The sequence below is a fragment of the Lathamus discolor genome, chromosome 3 (genome assembly GCF_037157495.1).
Source record: "Lathamus discolor isolate bLatDis1 chromosome 3, bLatDis1.hap1, whole genome shotgun sequence".
In the NCBI taxonomy this organism is placed as follows: Eukaryota; Metazoa; Chordata; class Aves; order Psittaciformes; family Psittacidae; genus Lathamus; species Lathamus discolor.
The window spans coordinates 109,483,424-109,502,177 of NC_088886.1; the positions used below are offsets into that span (position 1 = coordinate 109,483,424).

General features: G+C 42.1%; 1 protein-coding gene across 10 annotated transcripts in view; it reads right to left on the bottom strand.

The window, feature by feature from the left end:
* PRKG1 (protein kinase cGMP-dependent 1) overlaps positions 1-18,754 on the bottom strand; it is a 490,458-nt gene that overhangs the window by 136,434 nt on the left and 335,270 nt on the right. For all 10 annotated transcript variants that reach the window (XM_065671117.1, XM_065671107.1, XM_065671109.1 and 7 more), the window contains one exon: positions 5,199-5,262. In XM_065671117.1, coding sequence (XP_065527189.1) covers positions 5,199-5,262 — 64 coding nt within the window. The remainder of the gene's footprint in view (positions 1-5,198; positions 5,263-18,754) is intronic.

An 18,754-nucleotide genomic window follows, 5' to 3' on the forward strand; every position in this document is an offset into this window, starting at 1 on the left:
CTAATTAACTATTCACTGTTGCCATGCAGTTCTGCATAAAACCAGGATTGTATTCAGACTCTGTTAATTAAATAGAGGCATCCTAAGAATTTATGATCCATACCGATTTCACAATGTGAAGCAAGAAGGATAGTTGGCATCTTTGTATGAAAGCCGGAAAGAAGAACAGGTCTGCCCAAGCCAGCTTGTGAGGCTAATCTATTAAATGAAACTTTCTTCAAGATCATCAGAACCTGTGACGGAAGGAGTACCACTAGCAACAGAGATGAATTTTGGTTTTCTTTTACCATTTGCACCTTACTAACTTCATTCTTTAATTGGGGGGAAAAAAAAGAAAAAAAAAAAGGGGGGGGGGGGGGAAGAAAAGAGTGGCAAGCAAACCTCATTACATAAATTTATAATGGCATTAATGAAATGGCTGCAGACAGCCGCTGTGATCTGTGCTTTCATCACTTCGAGATCACACTCCCCAGAAGCTCTCTGCATAGCGACAGCAAGCTGCAAGAACACAGTTTTTAGGCTTAGCATCATCCGCCTGTGGTTTTTAACACATTTCTCTTTGCTTGTACTGCTCAAACTGTTTGGCAGTGCCACTTCTCTATGACCATATATGCATTGGGATCAATGAGGTAGCCAAATCGTAGCTGTTTGAGTTTGGAGGAAGCACATCATTGGTGCCTGGACCTCCACAATGCATTAAAATAAATTTTTAAAGTATCAATGCTTCTAGTGAAATAATTTCCAAAATGCATGCTGGGAGACATGGGGAATGGTAACCTCAGGGCCTAACACACCCCCAAGCCAAACTCTGCAGTTTCAGCAAGAAAAAACAAGAACTAGTTAATGGTTTATAATAATATATATATATATTATATATAATATTATATATAATATATATATAACAATGAAGGCATACTTGATTCAGGGCAATTAGTTTAACTTATAGTATATTTAAATATTTATTTTACATTGCATATGTAATATTATATATTTGCAACATATCATAAAAATTATATACATACAGCAATAATATAGACATGGCAAAAAACTATCTAGATCTCTGGATACAAAACATACAATAAACAATTTGATGTAGTTAAGTTCTGACATTAGCTACACAAAAGGAATCTCCATTATTATTATATTAGATGATCTTAAGGTCCTTTCCAACCCTAACTGTTCTATGATTCTATGATTCTTTTCTGGTTGCCACGTAAAAATCGCATCTGCTGCTTTCTGTCTCTCAAACTGCCCAGATTCATACATATAACATCCTACATGCATTAGTACACTAAATCCCAAAGGGTGAAGACACACCAGGGACACAGGATTTAGAAAATGCTAGAGTCAAAAATGCAAAGGTAACCTTAATTCAACCCCCTTTTGAGTACTTATAACTACAAAACTCTCCAAGGCTCTCCAAATTTCTGCCCCTTTCCGCTACCTTGAAACCTCTGCATAATTCAACAGAGCTGAGACAAATACTAAGGTCCATCCCCGACACACAGATAAAGCAAACTCCTTCTTTGAAACAGAATTAGTACTTCGAGTTTGGGGAGTGGGGTGGGGGGGATAAACAGAAAAATCACCTGTAGGCCAGCAGCTGCAATGATTAATTTAACTCCTAATTGTCAAGACAAAGTGAAGGTGCTTAACGGTGGGCAAACACATGTTCTATACGCACTTTGCTAAGCTATAGGGAGACAAAGAACCTATACATTTACCATGAGGAGTTACATCTAAAGAAATCATACCACAGGTTGGGTATTTGTGGGCTTTGTTTGTTTTTTCTCCTCTATGACCATAAATTCCCTTTTTTATTCTCTCACCTGGGGTGTAAGACTCACCACCCTCCTCTCTTCAGAATGTACTTTCATTTAACTAACAGAGTTAATCCATAAAGACTAAAACTACTGGCAATATCAGTACCTTCCAGATAATCACTGGGCGAGACACCAGATGTACGCTGTCCATGAAATAATAACAGTACCATGATCCAAAAGGGCTTTTTACAATACCTCAAAGTCCTTATAGATACTGGTTTTGACAGTCCCACAAGAAAAGGAAGGTGAAAACTCTCAGAGACCTGAAGCTTGGTAAGATTCTCTTCCCTTTCTGCCCAAATTTCCATCCAGGCAGCAATGCCACGCAGAGTGGGAGAATCCCCTCCCCTCAACCTACTGGTCATGTTTCTTTTGATGCAGCCCAGCATATGGCTGACTTTCTGGGCTGCAGGTGCACCCTGCCAGCTCATGTTGAGCTTTCCACACCCAAGTCCTTCTCCTCAGGGCTGCCCTCAATCCAGTCTCCACCCAGCCTAGTTGTGCTAGGGACAGCACCAGTGTGGGTGCAGGACCTTGCACTTGGACTTGTTGAACTTCGTGAGGTTTGTACAGATCCACCTCTGAAGCCTGTCAAGTTCTCTCTGGATGATGAGCAACTGCAAATAATTGAGAGGGCTGTCCTACATACAGACATAAACCTCATTCCTTAACATGCTGAGCTACCAAAACACAAGTAAACCAAAAATTAAGTCTTGAGCTGCAGAAAAGTATTACTTGTTGACTCACACATTATGCTTGGCAAACACAAGGATAAACAACACAATAAAATCAGGGGCCGAGCAGTGCTTTTCCAGCTATCTCTGCTGGAAAAGCATCCAAACTAAATCAGCCTCTTTGTTGGAAGGGATGCTCAGCTTCCCGGTGTGGTGAAAATCACTGCAGCATACACAAGTTTTAGAAATGTTAACAAAGTAATCTATACATTATATTGATACTTGTTAATAAGTAATGTTGAGAAATATTACTATATTAAAAAAATGTCATGGAAGAAAAGGGTCAGGTTTTAGCATTGGGAAAAGCTGTACAAGGGTCTAGTAGTGACTCCCAAATCCTGGGAGTGGGGCTATAGGTGCAGCCTAAAGCTCCTTTGAGATTAGTGTCAACTGGAATAATCTACAGATGGAGAAACCTCCATCCCCAAAACAAGGCCCTGGAAATGGGGTAAATGATGGCCCTAGAAAGCTAACACCTTGGAGATTTCTTGGCAAAACCAGCATATTGGTAGCTTGGGATTGAATGCACTAAAACTGAACCCAAGAGTTGTTTCTCTTCTCATATATATGCTATTATGAACAATTTCATTGATGGGATACTACAAGCTACTGCAAGAGAAAATGAACCCCTGTTTTGGGGGATTGTTTTTAATTCTTGAGTTATCAAAGGACTTCTTGTAGTATTTCCATCAATGCTAAAAATGAAATTATCTTTCAAACACTAACCTTTGTTCCTCCCCACTGTTTTTATAAAGCCATTTCCAAGTTGATTTGGGTAACAGGCAATTAAACAGCTTTTTTTCTTGCTTCTGGATTTTAGCTAACAGGTTTTGGAAATTATTTAAAGAATGTAGGACAGAAGTGTTGCATTATTCACAGCACTGTATCAAAAGAAAAGCTGCATGAAATCTTGACATTAAGAAAGAGACTTCCCCCTCTCCACCTCACACTGTGCCAAATCAGTCACTTTTATCCAGTCCTTGTTACACCAACAGAGAGAATAAAATAGTTATTGCTGCTTAGTTTCAATAGGTTAGATACTATTAAATACAAGATGCTTAATAATATCATAGCAGAATTATTTTTTCAGTTTATGTAAAATGTGGCATGTTAATTCAGAGATAAACCCAGAGGTTACAACAAGAGTGATTCCAAGTAGGAAACTGGGAGCGGTATCTCAGTACAGACCGGGACAACCAGCCTCTCTTGCTATATCATCCACCCTAAGGTACAGAGTTATCTCCACAGATGTTATCTCCACTGATCTGGTGGCTCATATCTTCATTAATGTTTATTATCTTTTCCCCTCCTGCCCTGAAACTGGAAGTGTCCCTGGAAAAGTTTTATTGACTTTATTCTTTTTAACTCTCGATAAGGAGCTTAATGCTCGTTACAAGATCCAAGGAAATTAAACTGTTTCTGGTTAGGCATGCAGTTTTGAGATAGGCAAATTTAATTCATAGCATATCAATTTAATATGCCTTTTCTCTCTAAATCTGAGCACTTCTCCAGCAGTAAAGGAAATAAAGCTTATCTATGAATATGCAATTATTCTGTATGACAAACAGCTGATTTGTTCAAGTTACAAAATTTATCTGTACACTAAATAGAGGCAAAGAAGTAACAATGTCCTATCAATGCTTCGAAAAAGGAAACGAGCTTATATGGCAGCAGCATCATTTCTTAAAATAAATGGCACTGGTAGTGCACATGAACATTTTTCTTGATGGCAAAGCATGTATAAGAAAAAACAAGAAGGAATGAAATACAATGCTGTCATGCATAGAGATTTCCTAAAGTTAAGTCACACAGGGCTACATTTTGAAATGGTTTATTAACAGTTTCTGTAATATTTAATCACATGCAATTCTGCAGGCCCTGAAAAGAGCGCTATGTGAATCAATTACGTGGACAAAGTGCCTGCAATGCAACTCAAATATTTTCCATTACTTTTACACATTCACTTTCAGAGCAAGCTAAGGTTTTTGGTTTTGAGGGACTGTTTGTTGTTGGGATTTTTTGGGGGGGGGGGGGGGGATGCAGGGTTTAGGGGGGATATTTTGGTTGGGATTTTTTGTTTTGGGTTTTTGGTTTGGTGGTTGTCTGGTTTTTCTTGGTCTTTATGGTTTGGTTTTTTTTCAATGAAGAGCCATGAAAAGCCTGACACTAATGAGATTCTAGTTATAGCCAGGCAGGCAAAGCACAGCTGTGTCTGGACCATCAAATATCTCAACACATGCTACATTACCCCTCTCTGCTGTAACTCTTAGCAGCTTTTCTATGACACTTCCTTTAAGGCGTGATATTGCCCTCTAACAGGAGTGTCCCACCAAATTTGAAAGGAGGCAGCGTTTTCACATCCCTCCTTCCTCACCACTGAGCTAGGGCCTAGAGAAAGTGGTTTCCCTTCTGCACACCACATGAAAATACTGTTTCACTCCCCAGTTGGACAGAAATCCAATTAAAAATACATAAGCCCTGTTCAAAACTGGATTCATTTTTCCCACAGCTCATAATCTCAATGTGCAGAAACATTCAACCATAACTGGGAGCAAATTTGTCCGTTTGGAAAAAAGAGCCTGGATATTGCCACCAGAAGGCTCACAGATGCTCATTAGCTCTCAAAATTAAAAGCACTTACCTCTTCAAGGACATCTGCAAGCTTACTAAGTATCTCCTCAGGAAGGCTCTGGAATGTAGGAACACTGCAATACAAGAGAAACCTTGATTAATGGATCCCTCTATATGTGCCATAAATCTAGCTGCATCTAGTTCATCTGTCTTCCAGAGATATTTTGCCCTCATTGGCATTCACCAGAAACATGGCAGATATAATGGAAATATTATCATCTTCTAGCAGCCAAGATATATTTTGTTTTGATGGAGGACCACTTGTAGTAAACATCTGGAGAACCAATCGTAGAGCTGGTAGTCAACTAAGAATAAATCAAGGATTTACTGGAATTAATCTGTGCTGCAAACCTGCTCAGTCACATGTGTGACTGTGCAATTTTTTTCCTGATCTGCTTCCATCCCACTGGATACGAATTAAAAACAAAACACAAAGAAAGGGTGCAGGCGGCAGAAAAGATCAGCTCTAACCAGCCACAGACAAAAGACTGACAGAAAACACACACTGACATAAATATGAGACATGAGGCAGCAGCTGCGAAGTCCAGGGAGGCAGCATGGACACTGCCCAACCCAAGATGGAAACACTGTAAAAATTATTGAATACTTCTCCAGGAGTTTTACATTAAAGCTTGATTCATTTCTTTTGCCAAAAAGGCACTTTTCCTCTTGTAAGGTAACATTTCTCTTGGCAAAGTTCTCCCAGGCTGGACCTGCCTCTCAAGATGAGCGGGTGATGCAGCAATAAAGAGCCCATCAGCCCCTGGGTCATCAGGACTGAGACTTAAATCATTCAGGATGATGGATATGAAGCTGGGTCTCCAAATCTCCCACAACTACCCTGACCTTGAAGCTGTATCTCTATTACCTTACAGCCTGCACAGCAAGATTGTGGAGTCTCTGTCCTTGGACATATTCAAAAGCCATCTGGACATGGTCCTGAGTAACCAACACTAGATGGCCCTGCTTGAATAGTGGGGCTGGACCAGACGACCTCCAGAGGTCCTTACAAACCCCAACCAGTTTGTGATTCTGCAATATCTTCATTTCTCATTCTTTATTTTCCACAAAATGTCAATGATCATCAATATTCCCAAGTGATACTAAATGAAACACATAGACACAACGTACAGTCCACAGGCAGAAAAGCAGCACTATACCTGCTTTAATTAAAAATGCTTGTCATTGGTAGACTAGCAATGTATCTACATGAAATATTAGCCTGAGCTAATACAGCTCTACCAAGGCTATTTCCAAGAACAGCTCACTCAAGAGTTGCTTTCTCACCCCCTATTACATGGTGCAAACACAGTCCTATGCTCCTAATATTAAACTGAGCTCCCCAATGTATTGCTCTGATTTCAGGAACACTGATGATCAGGTACAAAGCGAGGAGTGAGGTGTTGGGAGGAGTCTCCTGCAGAGAGGTAAATATAACCCAAAATAAATCATGTTTTCGCTTTCACATAAGGCGTCACTTACTTTGGATCACATAACTGCGTAAGTTATCCTCCACATTTTGGAGAGCTAAAAAACCCAAACCAAGCCCAACCACTTTTTGCAGTCCTGAACTCTGGAGAGCAAGTCCTGGCATGTGCCTTTGGGGCAATCACCCCACCTTTTTCAGGAATCTTAAACACCTTCTGGATGCACAATTTGGTGGCTGTTTTTGCACCCAAAGTGCACCCACAAAAGCAAAGGGAGACCTGAAGACTGCTCAGTGAGCTTGATAGCAAATCCCTTGGGTTTTTCTCTGGAGACAAGCACAAAGCGCCTGGTGAACTGAATTTGTGTGCACAAGTAAAGCAGAATTTGCTTTTATTAACTTAAGCAATATGCCATGCTGCAGTGAAATTAGAAAGCTGGGAAACTTTCATTCTTTGTTTAAAAACACCAACAAAACTTGAGCTGAATGTATTAAATGATGACAAAATGAAACTAAGTGCAGAAAAACATCTTTTGTTTATTCCTTAGGAAACACTCTTTTCCACTAGAAACACATGGCTTTACAATGTAACAAGATCAAACAGAAGGAACTAAAAAGGAATTATATTATGTCTGGGCCTAAGTATATAATGAAAGTTCATTATGCCAACTCTAGCATTCCCAAACGAGGAATAAAATTATGGAAGAAGATAATAATCCCAGATATCTGGTCAAATTTTATCGTGGTTGCACACAAGAGAATGCATCACAGAGTATTTTTTTACAGGTAATTCTATCTGTGCAACCCAAGGGAGAGTAGTGGAAGACACCTATTTTACACCAAATGTGTTAGAAACAGAGAAATAGCATATCAGCTCTGAACAAATTCCACAGCTTACTTTTGCTAACTTAAAATATTAAGTAAAGAGGAAAATTTCCTGACAGAAATACTTACAACTTTAACACAGCAATGGAGCAGATAATAGGAAAACCAAGTTGTCGACAAAACAAGCTCCAACTACATCATATCACATCTGAGAAATACACACTATTCACAGATTTGTGACAGTTTATGATGGTCCAGTATCCTCCTTATCAGCTGGTTGTGGCTGAAGTGACAATACAACGAAATTATATTTGAGTCACAAAAGAGGTCTTACAGGACTGCCCATCAGTTTAATACCAAAAAAACCTCTTTACTGAACAAATACCTTTATAAAATAGTGGAGAGAAAGCATTTATCGACCTGTTAAAAGATGTTACGAAGTCAGGCAAACAGAGCTAATGATAACACCGACAGAAGAACAAGATTAGAAAAGATGTTCAAGTGTACAAGACAATATTGAATATCCGGTTTGATTGTCCAGGTCAATAAAAATATACCACCACTCTCTCCATAACAATATTGAACAGACTCATAAAATAGATTCTTGCTTTCTTCTAAAATCTGCCTGTACTATTTAAAGTTTTGCATTCAAAAATCAATGTTTTGGAGATTATTTCCATGTGGGTACTTGCATTCAAAGGAAAATGAAGCCTCAGCTCTAAAAGAAGAACAGAAGAAAACAGGTGACCTGCAAATTGCTGCAAGTGGGAAAACACATGCTAAGGAGAGAACCAGGAGCACAAGACTCAAATGAAATCTTCGAATATGTTGCAGCACAGCAAGAGGTAAGAAAAATTGTACTCTGATCTCTACAATTTTCTAAAAAAGACTGAGACTATATGGAAGAGAACATTCAGCACTTGAGTTCAGATGCATTCCTTATTTATGATAGAAGAAATCACAGCAAATGGAGCTCCAAGTTGTTTTCACAACTGACATTCTACTCATCTGCTGCCCTCCCTGCTCCTTGAAGTTATTTATGGTCATGCAGATGTTAAAAAATATTTCTACCAAAATACTTATGCCTGCTTTTCAGGTCTCCTTTGCAAAAGTGCAGTCCAAGATCCACATGAAGATGTAGACCACCCTCCAAAGGCAGAACATAACATGGCACACCAGATCCCTAACTTAAGGAAATTTAAACAGCAAATGCCAACATGGTATTTTTTAAAAAATCAATCCACAAACATCACAATGCTTTATCACAGATGTGTGACTGCCATTGCAAGCAACAGGAGGAGGAGCAACCTCTGACCTTCTCCAGGCTCCCCAAGCCACGTTAGACTGAGCACAAAAAGAAGTAGCTGAATTGGCAGAGAAACTGCACACACTGGCATGGAAAGGTGACTTTTTGCTGGCTATTTTCTACACTATTCAGCCACGTAATATTTTGTAGGGGATGACCGTCCAAATACCCAGTGAGGACACCACAGAGAATTGCTCACTGTCTACAGGAATGGCAGAGAAGCTATTCTGGTTGGCTCTGAAAGTGACACATTTTCACAGAGAACTCAACATGCTGAACAGAAGCTGCCAAAACAGAGGAAAACAGCTGCACCAAGATGTCCATGTTGAATCTCCATCCCAACACAAAAAGCAAAGACATGCCCAACCTGAAGGTAGTGGAAGGATGAGTGAATGGTCAGGTTTCCATCCCTAGCGATCTGCAGTCACTGAACTGCTCTCAACTTTCTGTCAGAAGTAATGTCCAACTCTTACTCACCCTCTGATTCATCCCATGGGGTTACTGTTGTACTAAAACAGCAGGGGCTTCCAAATAATACTGGCTGTGCTGACAAGGTTGGTTTTACCTAGAAAATACTCAGTGGCAGAGATGACAGCACTCTAACAGGACGTTTATCTTCTGACACACATAAAAACTGTTCAGGGTCCTTGTTGGGTTTTTCAGCCCAACACAAAAGTGGCTATTCACTTTCTAAATGCATTTCAAGATATGTTCCCCAAACTTTTGAAGGGTGTTCACTGAAATTGTTCGTCCAGCATTCCTTGCGGGATGACTCCAAAACAAACCATTTATCTTTTACTAATAGATGTCACTGTTCTCTGCCTTGATGGGCAAGCACAGTTGAAAAATCAAGACAGAGCAGTAAAAGGAAATGCAGTGTGTCTGCATTCCCTGAAACTCTTTGTTTTGCATCCAATTGGAGTGAAAGTTGAAAAATGCTAATGTCCTCGCTTTACCACATTTGGGATACCCCTACAGCACTGTCCCTCTGTTCCAAAAGAACTAAAGCTAAATCTTACCTAGCAGAATCTGATGCTTCATACTCACAAAAAAATTATGTTTTGAGCAACTCAAGTTGGCAATGCTATGTACAGGCAGCCTCCCACTGGCCATCAAGATGTGCCAAGTAAGGACTGCTGCCTCGGCCAGGATCATGGCCTTAAAAAAAGAGAGAACTAAGAAATGTGTTTGCAGCCTGACTGATGAAAGTTTACAAAAATTTACTGTGTAATCTTTCATGCTGTCTTCTCTTTGCCTTCTTCAACTGGGAGATGTTGCACCAGAGAACCCCACATTTCCCATTTGACATCTGTCCTGAGATATGATCAATATCCTTTAAAGCGGGATCTTGTAGAAGATTGTTTCAGAAGGAAAAAACTAAAAAAATCTCTGTTGCTCCGAAACCATACTTAATTCTTCAGGGACAGATCCTGTCCCTGTCTGCATGTATGTTAACACAGCCATACAGAGTGAAAAAAATGCTGATTATGGAATAAATCCTAACCAAAGCCAGGAAGGTAGAGAGCAGACGCACAAAGCAAGACCTGTCTCTTACGTTTTGCACCATTGCATCTGTGCAATTTCATTCCAGTACTTTAAAAATGTACTTACATCCTAGTAAGCAAATTGCATGCTGAGTTTCAGATCATCAGCAAAACCAGTTCCCAGGGTGCTCAGAGACTGGGGATTATCCCATATCAGAAGCGCCCAGCAATGCCAGAGCGCTGAGATAATCCAGTGACTGGACACGTATTAGCTTGCTGGGAAGAAAAGGCAAAAATATTTGAAGAGGTGGTAGGACAGGAAGTATCTTTTGAAAGGTGAGAACAAGTGAGAACTTGCCTGAGGCCAGCACAGCTGGTGGATGTCTCCGTGCAAGAGACTGTGCAGAAGAGGCAAGTGTGAGGACTGAGTTACATATTGTGTATGTAACACAAACCTCATTTTGTGTTGCAAACTCTTGCATCAAAATACAGTTCTTCTTTACTGTCAGATACACAGGTATTATTTGGAGGATAAACTGTTAGGTTTTGGGTTTTTTTCTCATATGTAGTTCCCACCACAATAGAAGTGGCAAAAAATATGCATTTCGTTCTCTAGATACTCAGTCCTTACCCTATTATAAATGTCATTGGTAAGACAAAACCAGCTTTCCTGAAGCAATTTCCTGCACATTCTGCTTAGCTTAAAGAATAATACAGAAAAGGAGAAAGGAAGATGGAGAGCAACACTCACGCTCGCATTAATTACACTTAACGTCTGGCCTTGAAAGCAGCTCATACAATGCAACGCTGAGGAAGAGAATAGATCTGTTCTGCAGGTGTTGCAGATTACTTGTCTGCTGTGCTAAAGCTACAAAAGCATTACAGTCATTTTCAATTTTTAATCTCAGAACGGGTGAAAATGTTATCGCTACAGTTTTAAAGCTCAGCTACTCGTAACACAGATCTTATTCTGGTAAATAAACTCCTGAAATTGGTTTGCAGTTATTTTTTTTTTTTCTCCCAGACATCTGGCTATATACTAAGAGCTGCTATACCTATGAAAATGGGGGTGATGCAGAAAACAAACACAGAATCACAGAACATGTCAAGTTGAATGGGACCCATAAGGATCATCGAGTCCAACTTCAAATGAACTGATCTTTTTCCTTACGAACAAAAATCTAAAGTAAAACAAGCACAAAAAGTTGCATACTTTTTTCATCTTAAACATACTTTTTGCATCTCATGATGCAAAGATGTCGTGGTTTAAACCCAACCACAAACCTCGTCCACTCACTCCCCCCTTCTTGCCCTCCCCCTGCTTCTGGAGGGACGGAGAGGAGAATCAAAAAGAATGCAACTCCCACGGGTTGAGATAAGAACAGTTTAGTAACTAAGGTATAACACAAATCACTGCTGCTACCACCAATAATAATAGTGCTAAAGGAAATAACAAGAGGAAAGAATACAACACCTCAACACCAGCCGACCAATAACTCACCCCACTCCCCCCAGCCAAGCACTGACCGATACCTCCTCCAACCCTGCAGTCCCACTACCCCTTCCGGGTAGCTCCCCGTTACATCCTGGGCATGACGTGCTGTGGTATGGAATACCTCTTTGGTCAGTTTGGGTCAGGTGTCCTGTCTCTGCTTCCTCCCAGCCTCCCCTCCTCCCTGGCAGAGCATGAGGCTCAGAAAGTCCTTGGCCAGACCAAACATTCGAGCAGCAACTGAAAACATCGGTGTTATCAGCACTGTTCCAAGGCCAAAAGATCAAAACACAGCACTGTACTAGCTCCTAAGAAGGAGAAGAATGACTGCTGCTGCTCAACCCAGGACATTATCCACCCCTTATTCCATACCATTCACGTCATGCTCAGATCCCACATCTTCAATATCCCATCACTCTTACATATATATATATATACATCTACATATACACAGAGAAAAACATCATTTCTTAGTGCATGGACCTATAAAGCTGCTGAGTCCATCTGGTCCATGATGTCAGGCTCCATCTCTTGTAACAGTCTCTCAGAGCAGGAGAGGCTGTGTGCAGTGTTCACACTAGTGAATAACCTGGGCAATAATGTCCATTGATAAGTCCACCCCTCGATCATGAGTCCATCTCTATGTTGCATCTCTGCCCTGATGGCCTGAAGTGCCATGGGCCCACCAGGCTCAGAATAATTCACTGTCCCCTTCAGCAGTTTCTGCAGCTTGTTGCTGGGGACCCCATAGAGCCACCTTCCATCTCCAATGCTTCCAAAGCACTGGAGGGGCCCAGTGGACCAGATGCTCGGTCATACTGTCCCACACACCCTGCCACTCATGACTGTCCAGCCTTGGGGAAGATCTCCTGGTCCTCCTATATTGTTGTCTAACCCCAGACAAGAAGCAAATCTGACTCTGCTTAACTTCTGAGATCAGACAAAATGGCCGTGGGTAGAACACACTCTGTGTGTGTGCCAGCATGCTGATCCCCATCACAATCAGCAGGCAGGTCCCAAGGGTACCCAAAGGCCATTCAAACCCTTCAGAACTCTCAAATGGTGCTGCTGTGCTTGTTCCTGGGGCTGGTGGAGCTGCTGTGCTTGCCGGCTCTCCCACCACCAGCTTCTCTCTTCCTGGGTGCAGCTCTTCCTCCTCTGCCGTGCTGGGAAATGCTGTGTGCACTCCTGCATCCTCCTGCGGCTCTGCGGGCGGCTGCCGGGGGACGCTCTCGGCCGCCACGAGGCTCGGCTCCTCCACGGGGCTGGGCTCGGCCGCGGGGCTCGGCTCCTCCGCGGGGCTCGGCTCCTCCGCGGGGCTCGGCTCCTTCGCCGCCTCCCCCCGCTGCTCAGCAGCCGCCTTCCTCCCGGCCTCGGGCCCCGCTCCCGCCGCCGCCTGGTCCCCGGGGCCGCTCTCCCGGGCCGCTTCGGCCGCCGCCGGCTCCCGGGGCCGCTCCCCCTCGGCTCCCCGCAGCCTCACGAAGACGGAGGCGAGGACAAGGGCCAGGACGGTGAAGAGCAGCGGGACGGCCCGGTACAAGTCCACGGCCACGTCCATCTCTCCCTGCTGCTGGAGCCCACCCGTATTACAAGCCATTGCCATAAAGTACAGTGAAACAAAAACCTTAGCCCAAGCCCCACACTTGATAAACACGAACACAGGGAATACCGGCTCTATGTAATGTACTACATTCTGAAGCGCTGAGAGCAAGAGAAACAACTTTGAGAGCCAATAAATCAGCACTGTGACGACTATTAATCTGATCATCTCCGTCGTTATCTCAACCCTTCGAGCCCCACGTTGGGCGCCAAAAAGAACTGTCGTGGTTTAAACCCAACCACAAACCTCGTCCACTCACTCCCCCCTTCTTGCCCTCCCCCTGCTTCTGGAGGGACGGAGAGGAGAATCAAAAAGAATGCAACTCCCACGGGTTGAGATAAGAACAGTTTAGTAACTAAGGTATAACACAAATCACTGCTGCTACCACCAATAATAATAGTGCTAAAGGAAATAACAAGAGGAAAGAATACAACACCTCAACACCAGCCGACCAATAACTCACCCCACTCCCCCCAGCCAAGCACCGACCGATACCTCCTCCAACCCTGCAGTCCCACTACCCCTTCCGGGTAGCTCCCCGTTACATCCTGGGCATGACGTGCTGTGGTATGGAATACCTCTTTGGTCAGTTTGGGTCAGGTGTCCTGTCTCTGCTTCCTCCCAGCCTCCCCTCCTCCCTGGCAGAGCATGAGGCTCAGAAAGTCCTTGGCCAGACCAAACATTCGAGCAGCAACTGAAAACATCGGTGTTATCAGCACTGTTCCAAGGCCAAAAGATCAAAACACAGCACTGTACTAGCTCCTAAGAAGGAGAAGAATGACTGCTGCTGCTCAACCCAGGACAAAAGATAATAATGATCCTAATGGATTAAGTGGCATGCTGACATCACGAGGCCAATACTCTGATTTCCCTGTGGAGAATGTATAGGGGTATGCAAAATGATTGCCAAAGGATGTGGTTGCGCACCCTATTTTGGTCCGGGCTCTGTTTATGTTCAATAGGGTACTTGGGTACTGTGGAATATCATTTTTCCTTGCTTCTGTTAGTCCCTGTCTTTCCCTGACAGGGATTCATTACAACAGACAGCCCTCCTCATTTTGTAGTCACTGAGGAGATTGTGCAATTTAAAAAAAAAAACTAAATTGTTGCTGCCGTGAGGAGTGAGAGGGAGAGAAATTAGCTGGTACGTAAACCCCTTCACCCATTTTACATGCCTTTATTCAAGATCATTCATCTTGAAAATGACAATTGATCCCAAAGAGCTACAAATGCTCAATAGCACAAACTGCTTTGGAAACATCACTAAACTTTAAGCAGGCACGGTTTTGATTATTCAGCTCAACACAGAGGATTCCACATTGCCCAGCTGTGATCCTTTTGTGCCGGCCTATGGAGAAAACCTACACCTGCTATTAACATTTTAGTACGTTATGGATTTTTTTTTCTGCTGTGGCATTTGATATTTCGTCATATTTGCAAACCAAATTATACCCAAGTCCTAAGGGAAAGCTTCTGTACTTTTCAACTCACGCATCTTCTCCAAAAATATCATATAGGTTATTAAAATAATAGCTGTTGCAAGAGGTCTCACACCTGTGTACCCTGCATGTTTTGTTTCTATGATCCTGCATTCGCAACACAGCTAAAAATCAAATTGCCCGTGATTTGCAATATAATTGCTACCTCTTCAAAACAGTTTACTGTCAAGGCATTTCTCTCCAACACTTTTTTTTTCCCCATTCTCTGGGAGGTTTCATAGGAAGCTATCCCTCAGCATCCGTGGACAATCCCAGAATGGGTGCACCAAGCCCGATTTTTGCTTGAATTACAAATCCATCACTGTGGCACCAGAATAAAGTCAAGTAAAATCCATTCTCTCTCACAAGCTGCTAATAACATGCCTAGAAAATGCAAGATGTTTGCGACTGACTCTCATGCTGTATCTCAAGAGTTCCTTAAACACTGATCAATATTTTGAAGACACAGTAGTGTTAAATGAAATGACAAGTCACATTTGCATGCACAGTCCATTTTGTCTTATTTCTCTAAATTGATATTTACAACATCTCCAAAACCAACTGAAGTCAGGTGTTTTGTCTCTAACAGATGTCTACTGCACTTGACAGCAAATTGTCATAATAATATCTTTTTCATGAAGACACTGACCATACTATTTCTAAAGCATTACCTTGTTTTGCACTGTTCGCTGCTGTTGTAATGTAGCTTCCTGCCTCCCTCATTTTAACTCCCACCATTAAATGAAAGTATTAAAAATATTGCCATGGTTTTTTCTCGTTTTTTTTTTCTCCTTTTATAATTGCATATATCCAAAAGAAAAGTAGGCTGTAAATGTTTTTAAATTCAATTAATCATAAGCATTTCACATTCCTTCAGGTAATTTCTTACAGCACTCACCAAAGGAAAGAGACACGAGAGCTGGGTCCCTAGTTATGAACTTTGTGAGAAAAAGTACTCTCCGACAGACACATTGAATGAATCTACACAGTTCACAAAGCAAGCACTGAAATACCTAAATGTCTTTTTTCATTATTGTTAATTACAACAAGAAGAGTTAGAAGACTTCTTGCACTATAGCAAATGAATAAGATAGGATAAAAACCATGGAAATCCTGCCCAACACATTTGTACGTAGTAAGGTGACCCTTAGGTGGGCAGCATTATCAACTGTCAGATTCAGCAATAGCATCAGAACTACCTTGCAGGCAGTCTTGAGCTCCTCACTCTGGAAGGATGCATCTGAGATGATTTACGGAGAAACCAGTCCAAACAAAAGCAGTTTAGATCAGTAGATCATCACTGAGAATAATCTTTCAGGTATAGACTTAGTTACCCCATCTGCAGAGAAAAAAGCTACAAAAAAAGCACCAAAGTCCAGAACAGTTTGCTCCTCTTCATGGTGGAAACCTGGGAAAACTACATTTCAATGAAATTATGAAAATGGTGCCATGTAAATTCATCTCAGAGTGTTTGATAGAGGCATTTGTGACCTTCCTACAGACAAGTAGTGCTGGTGCAAACCCCAGATAACACCAGCAAGTACATCCAGGATATCCTAACCAGCTTAATTCAGTGATTCTAACTCTCCTAATTTCTAATCTGCATCGCCTCAGGGCAATGTTGAATAATTACTACTTAGTTGGAGACACAAGAGGAACACTGACATCAAGATTTGTTCAAGGCAAAAGTACACAGCCGGAAAATCCCTTCCTATTTTAAGCAAAGAAATTCTCTCAGCGGTGTGCTCATTTGCCAGTCGCAGCAGAAAGGACAGCACACACGTTATTGATTTGGGGGTGTAATTCAGGACATTCATTCTCTGTGAAGCTCTGAAGGCTAACAGACTGTGGCTCATCTTAATTCCTTATTTCTAATGGCTTCTACTCATACTCTTGGGGATGCTGCTGCTGTTGCTCTGTCTTTTCGTAGAAGAGATCTGTTACCTCTGAATACCTTTTAAAGATATTCTAGGGACTTTTGCCTGAGTTGAGTTTGGACCTACTTGAAATTTGTAATACTACATGTTTTAGGAGGCTCAGCACACCAAATACCTCTAAAATGCCTCTAAAGCCACAACTGATACAACTTTCTTTCTCCAGGATAAGCCACAGTCCCCTTATTGAACTAAAGAACTAAGAAAAATGATGTAGTCTTTCAGTTTACAATGCTGTTGGTTTTCTCCTCCCCTCAGTAAAACCCTTACATCTCGGGAGCCCAAAATTTGCTATGCACAACAAGCTTCTGTAGCATTTTATTTTCAGTGCTGAAAATAAAACACAGCTGAAAATTAATTAAATGTTGAAGATTTTCAAGTGGCTTGGATTATATTGGAGAAATAATCAAATAAGCTTGACAGATTTGAAATAAACAATTGAATTTTCAACCCGTAAGAAAACATGATCTTGGGAATATTACAGACAGGCAAGCAATATAATGTGTAACAAAAAACCCAAACAAAAAAAAAATGTGCTGGGAAGACATTTGCAATTATTCACTACAACTCTACTCAGCTGCTGTCAAACAATCTTTGCCTATCATTTCCTTTGCATTTGCCCAAAGAACAGCCCATCTAAGGATTGCAATCCTAAAAACTGCTCCCAGATTCTTGATTATAGGACATCCCTGTTAAGACCAGGTATAACCCTATGCCCAGGCTCATTCTGAAGCCCCTGCTGAGAGCACAGCACCTAACCCACATAACCTTCAAACTGGATCATCTCGGGTTTGGATGAGGATAAGTGAGAGCACAGATCCAGCCATGCAGATGTACTGGAAGGTGCAAAGCACTCCAGGTACCAAGTGGTGTCCTGGGTTCAGCAGTAGCAGTAATTTTTCTCCTTCTTAGTATCTGGTGCAGTGCTGTGGTTTTGACTTTCAGCCTGGGCACAGCGCTGGTAACACCAATGTTTTTACTTGTTGCTAAGTAATGTTTCCTCTGACCAAGGACTTCCTGAGTCTCATGCTCTGCCAGGGAGGAAGGGCACAAGGAGCCAGGAGGAAGCAGAGACAGGACACCTGACCCAAACTAACCAAAGGGGTATTCCATACCACAGCACATCATGCCCAGTATATAAACTGGGGGCAGTGACCTGGAAGGGCTAGATCACTGCTCGGGTCAGGCTGGGTATTGGTTGGCAGGTGGTGAGCGGCTGTATTCTCTTACCTTGTTATTTCTCTCATCATTATTATTCTTGGTGGCAGCAGCAGTGATTTGTGTTATGCCTTAGTTACTGGACTGTTCTTATCTCAACCCATGGGAGTTACATTCTTTTGATTTTCCTCCCCATCCCTCCAGGAGTGGTGGGTGGAAGAAAGGAGGGGAGTGAGAGAGCGGCTGCGTGCTTCTGAGTTACCGTCAGGGCTTAAACCACAACAGTTCTTTGTGGCGACCCAGATGGGACTGATGTGCCAGGCCGTCTGATCCACACAGTCCAGTAAATCTGATTGGCCCTTACCTCCACCTGGCTGGAGGCAGGGCCCCTCTAATGGTGATCACAACATTGGTCACTTACATCTTGTTGAAAGGGATTAGTCTTTATCACAGGAGCGGGAGTAAAATCAGCTCTTCTACTTTCTGGCCAGAAGCAAGCAGTGAGACTAACTAGCCAGGGCCACATGATCCATGCAACGGTTGCTCTTTTTTGCTGAAGGGGCAACTCTCAGGAAATTTTGTGTTGGGTCCAACATGTATTGGATCTGTCGCTACTAAAATCACAACAGATGTCTAGCTGTGCTCTTTTATTCTTTTCTTTTCCATTATTTTTTCTGCTGCAATGTGAACGCTTCACTAACTTCTATCGATTTGTTGCTAATCAACACAGAAGATCAGCATATTGCACAGATGCCTCTGTATCCCAAGAATGAATCTCTGCAAACACTCGTAAGTCCTTCAAAACTGACAGAGCACCAAGATCATTGATACTCAAGGATCATTTTGCCCATGGCTGAACTTCT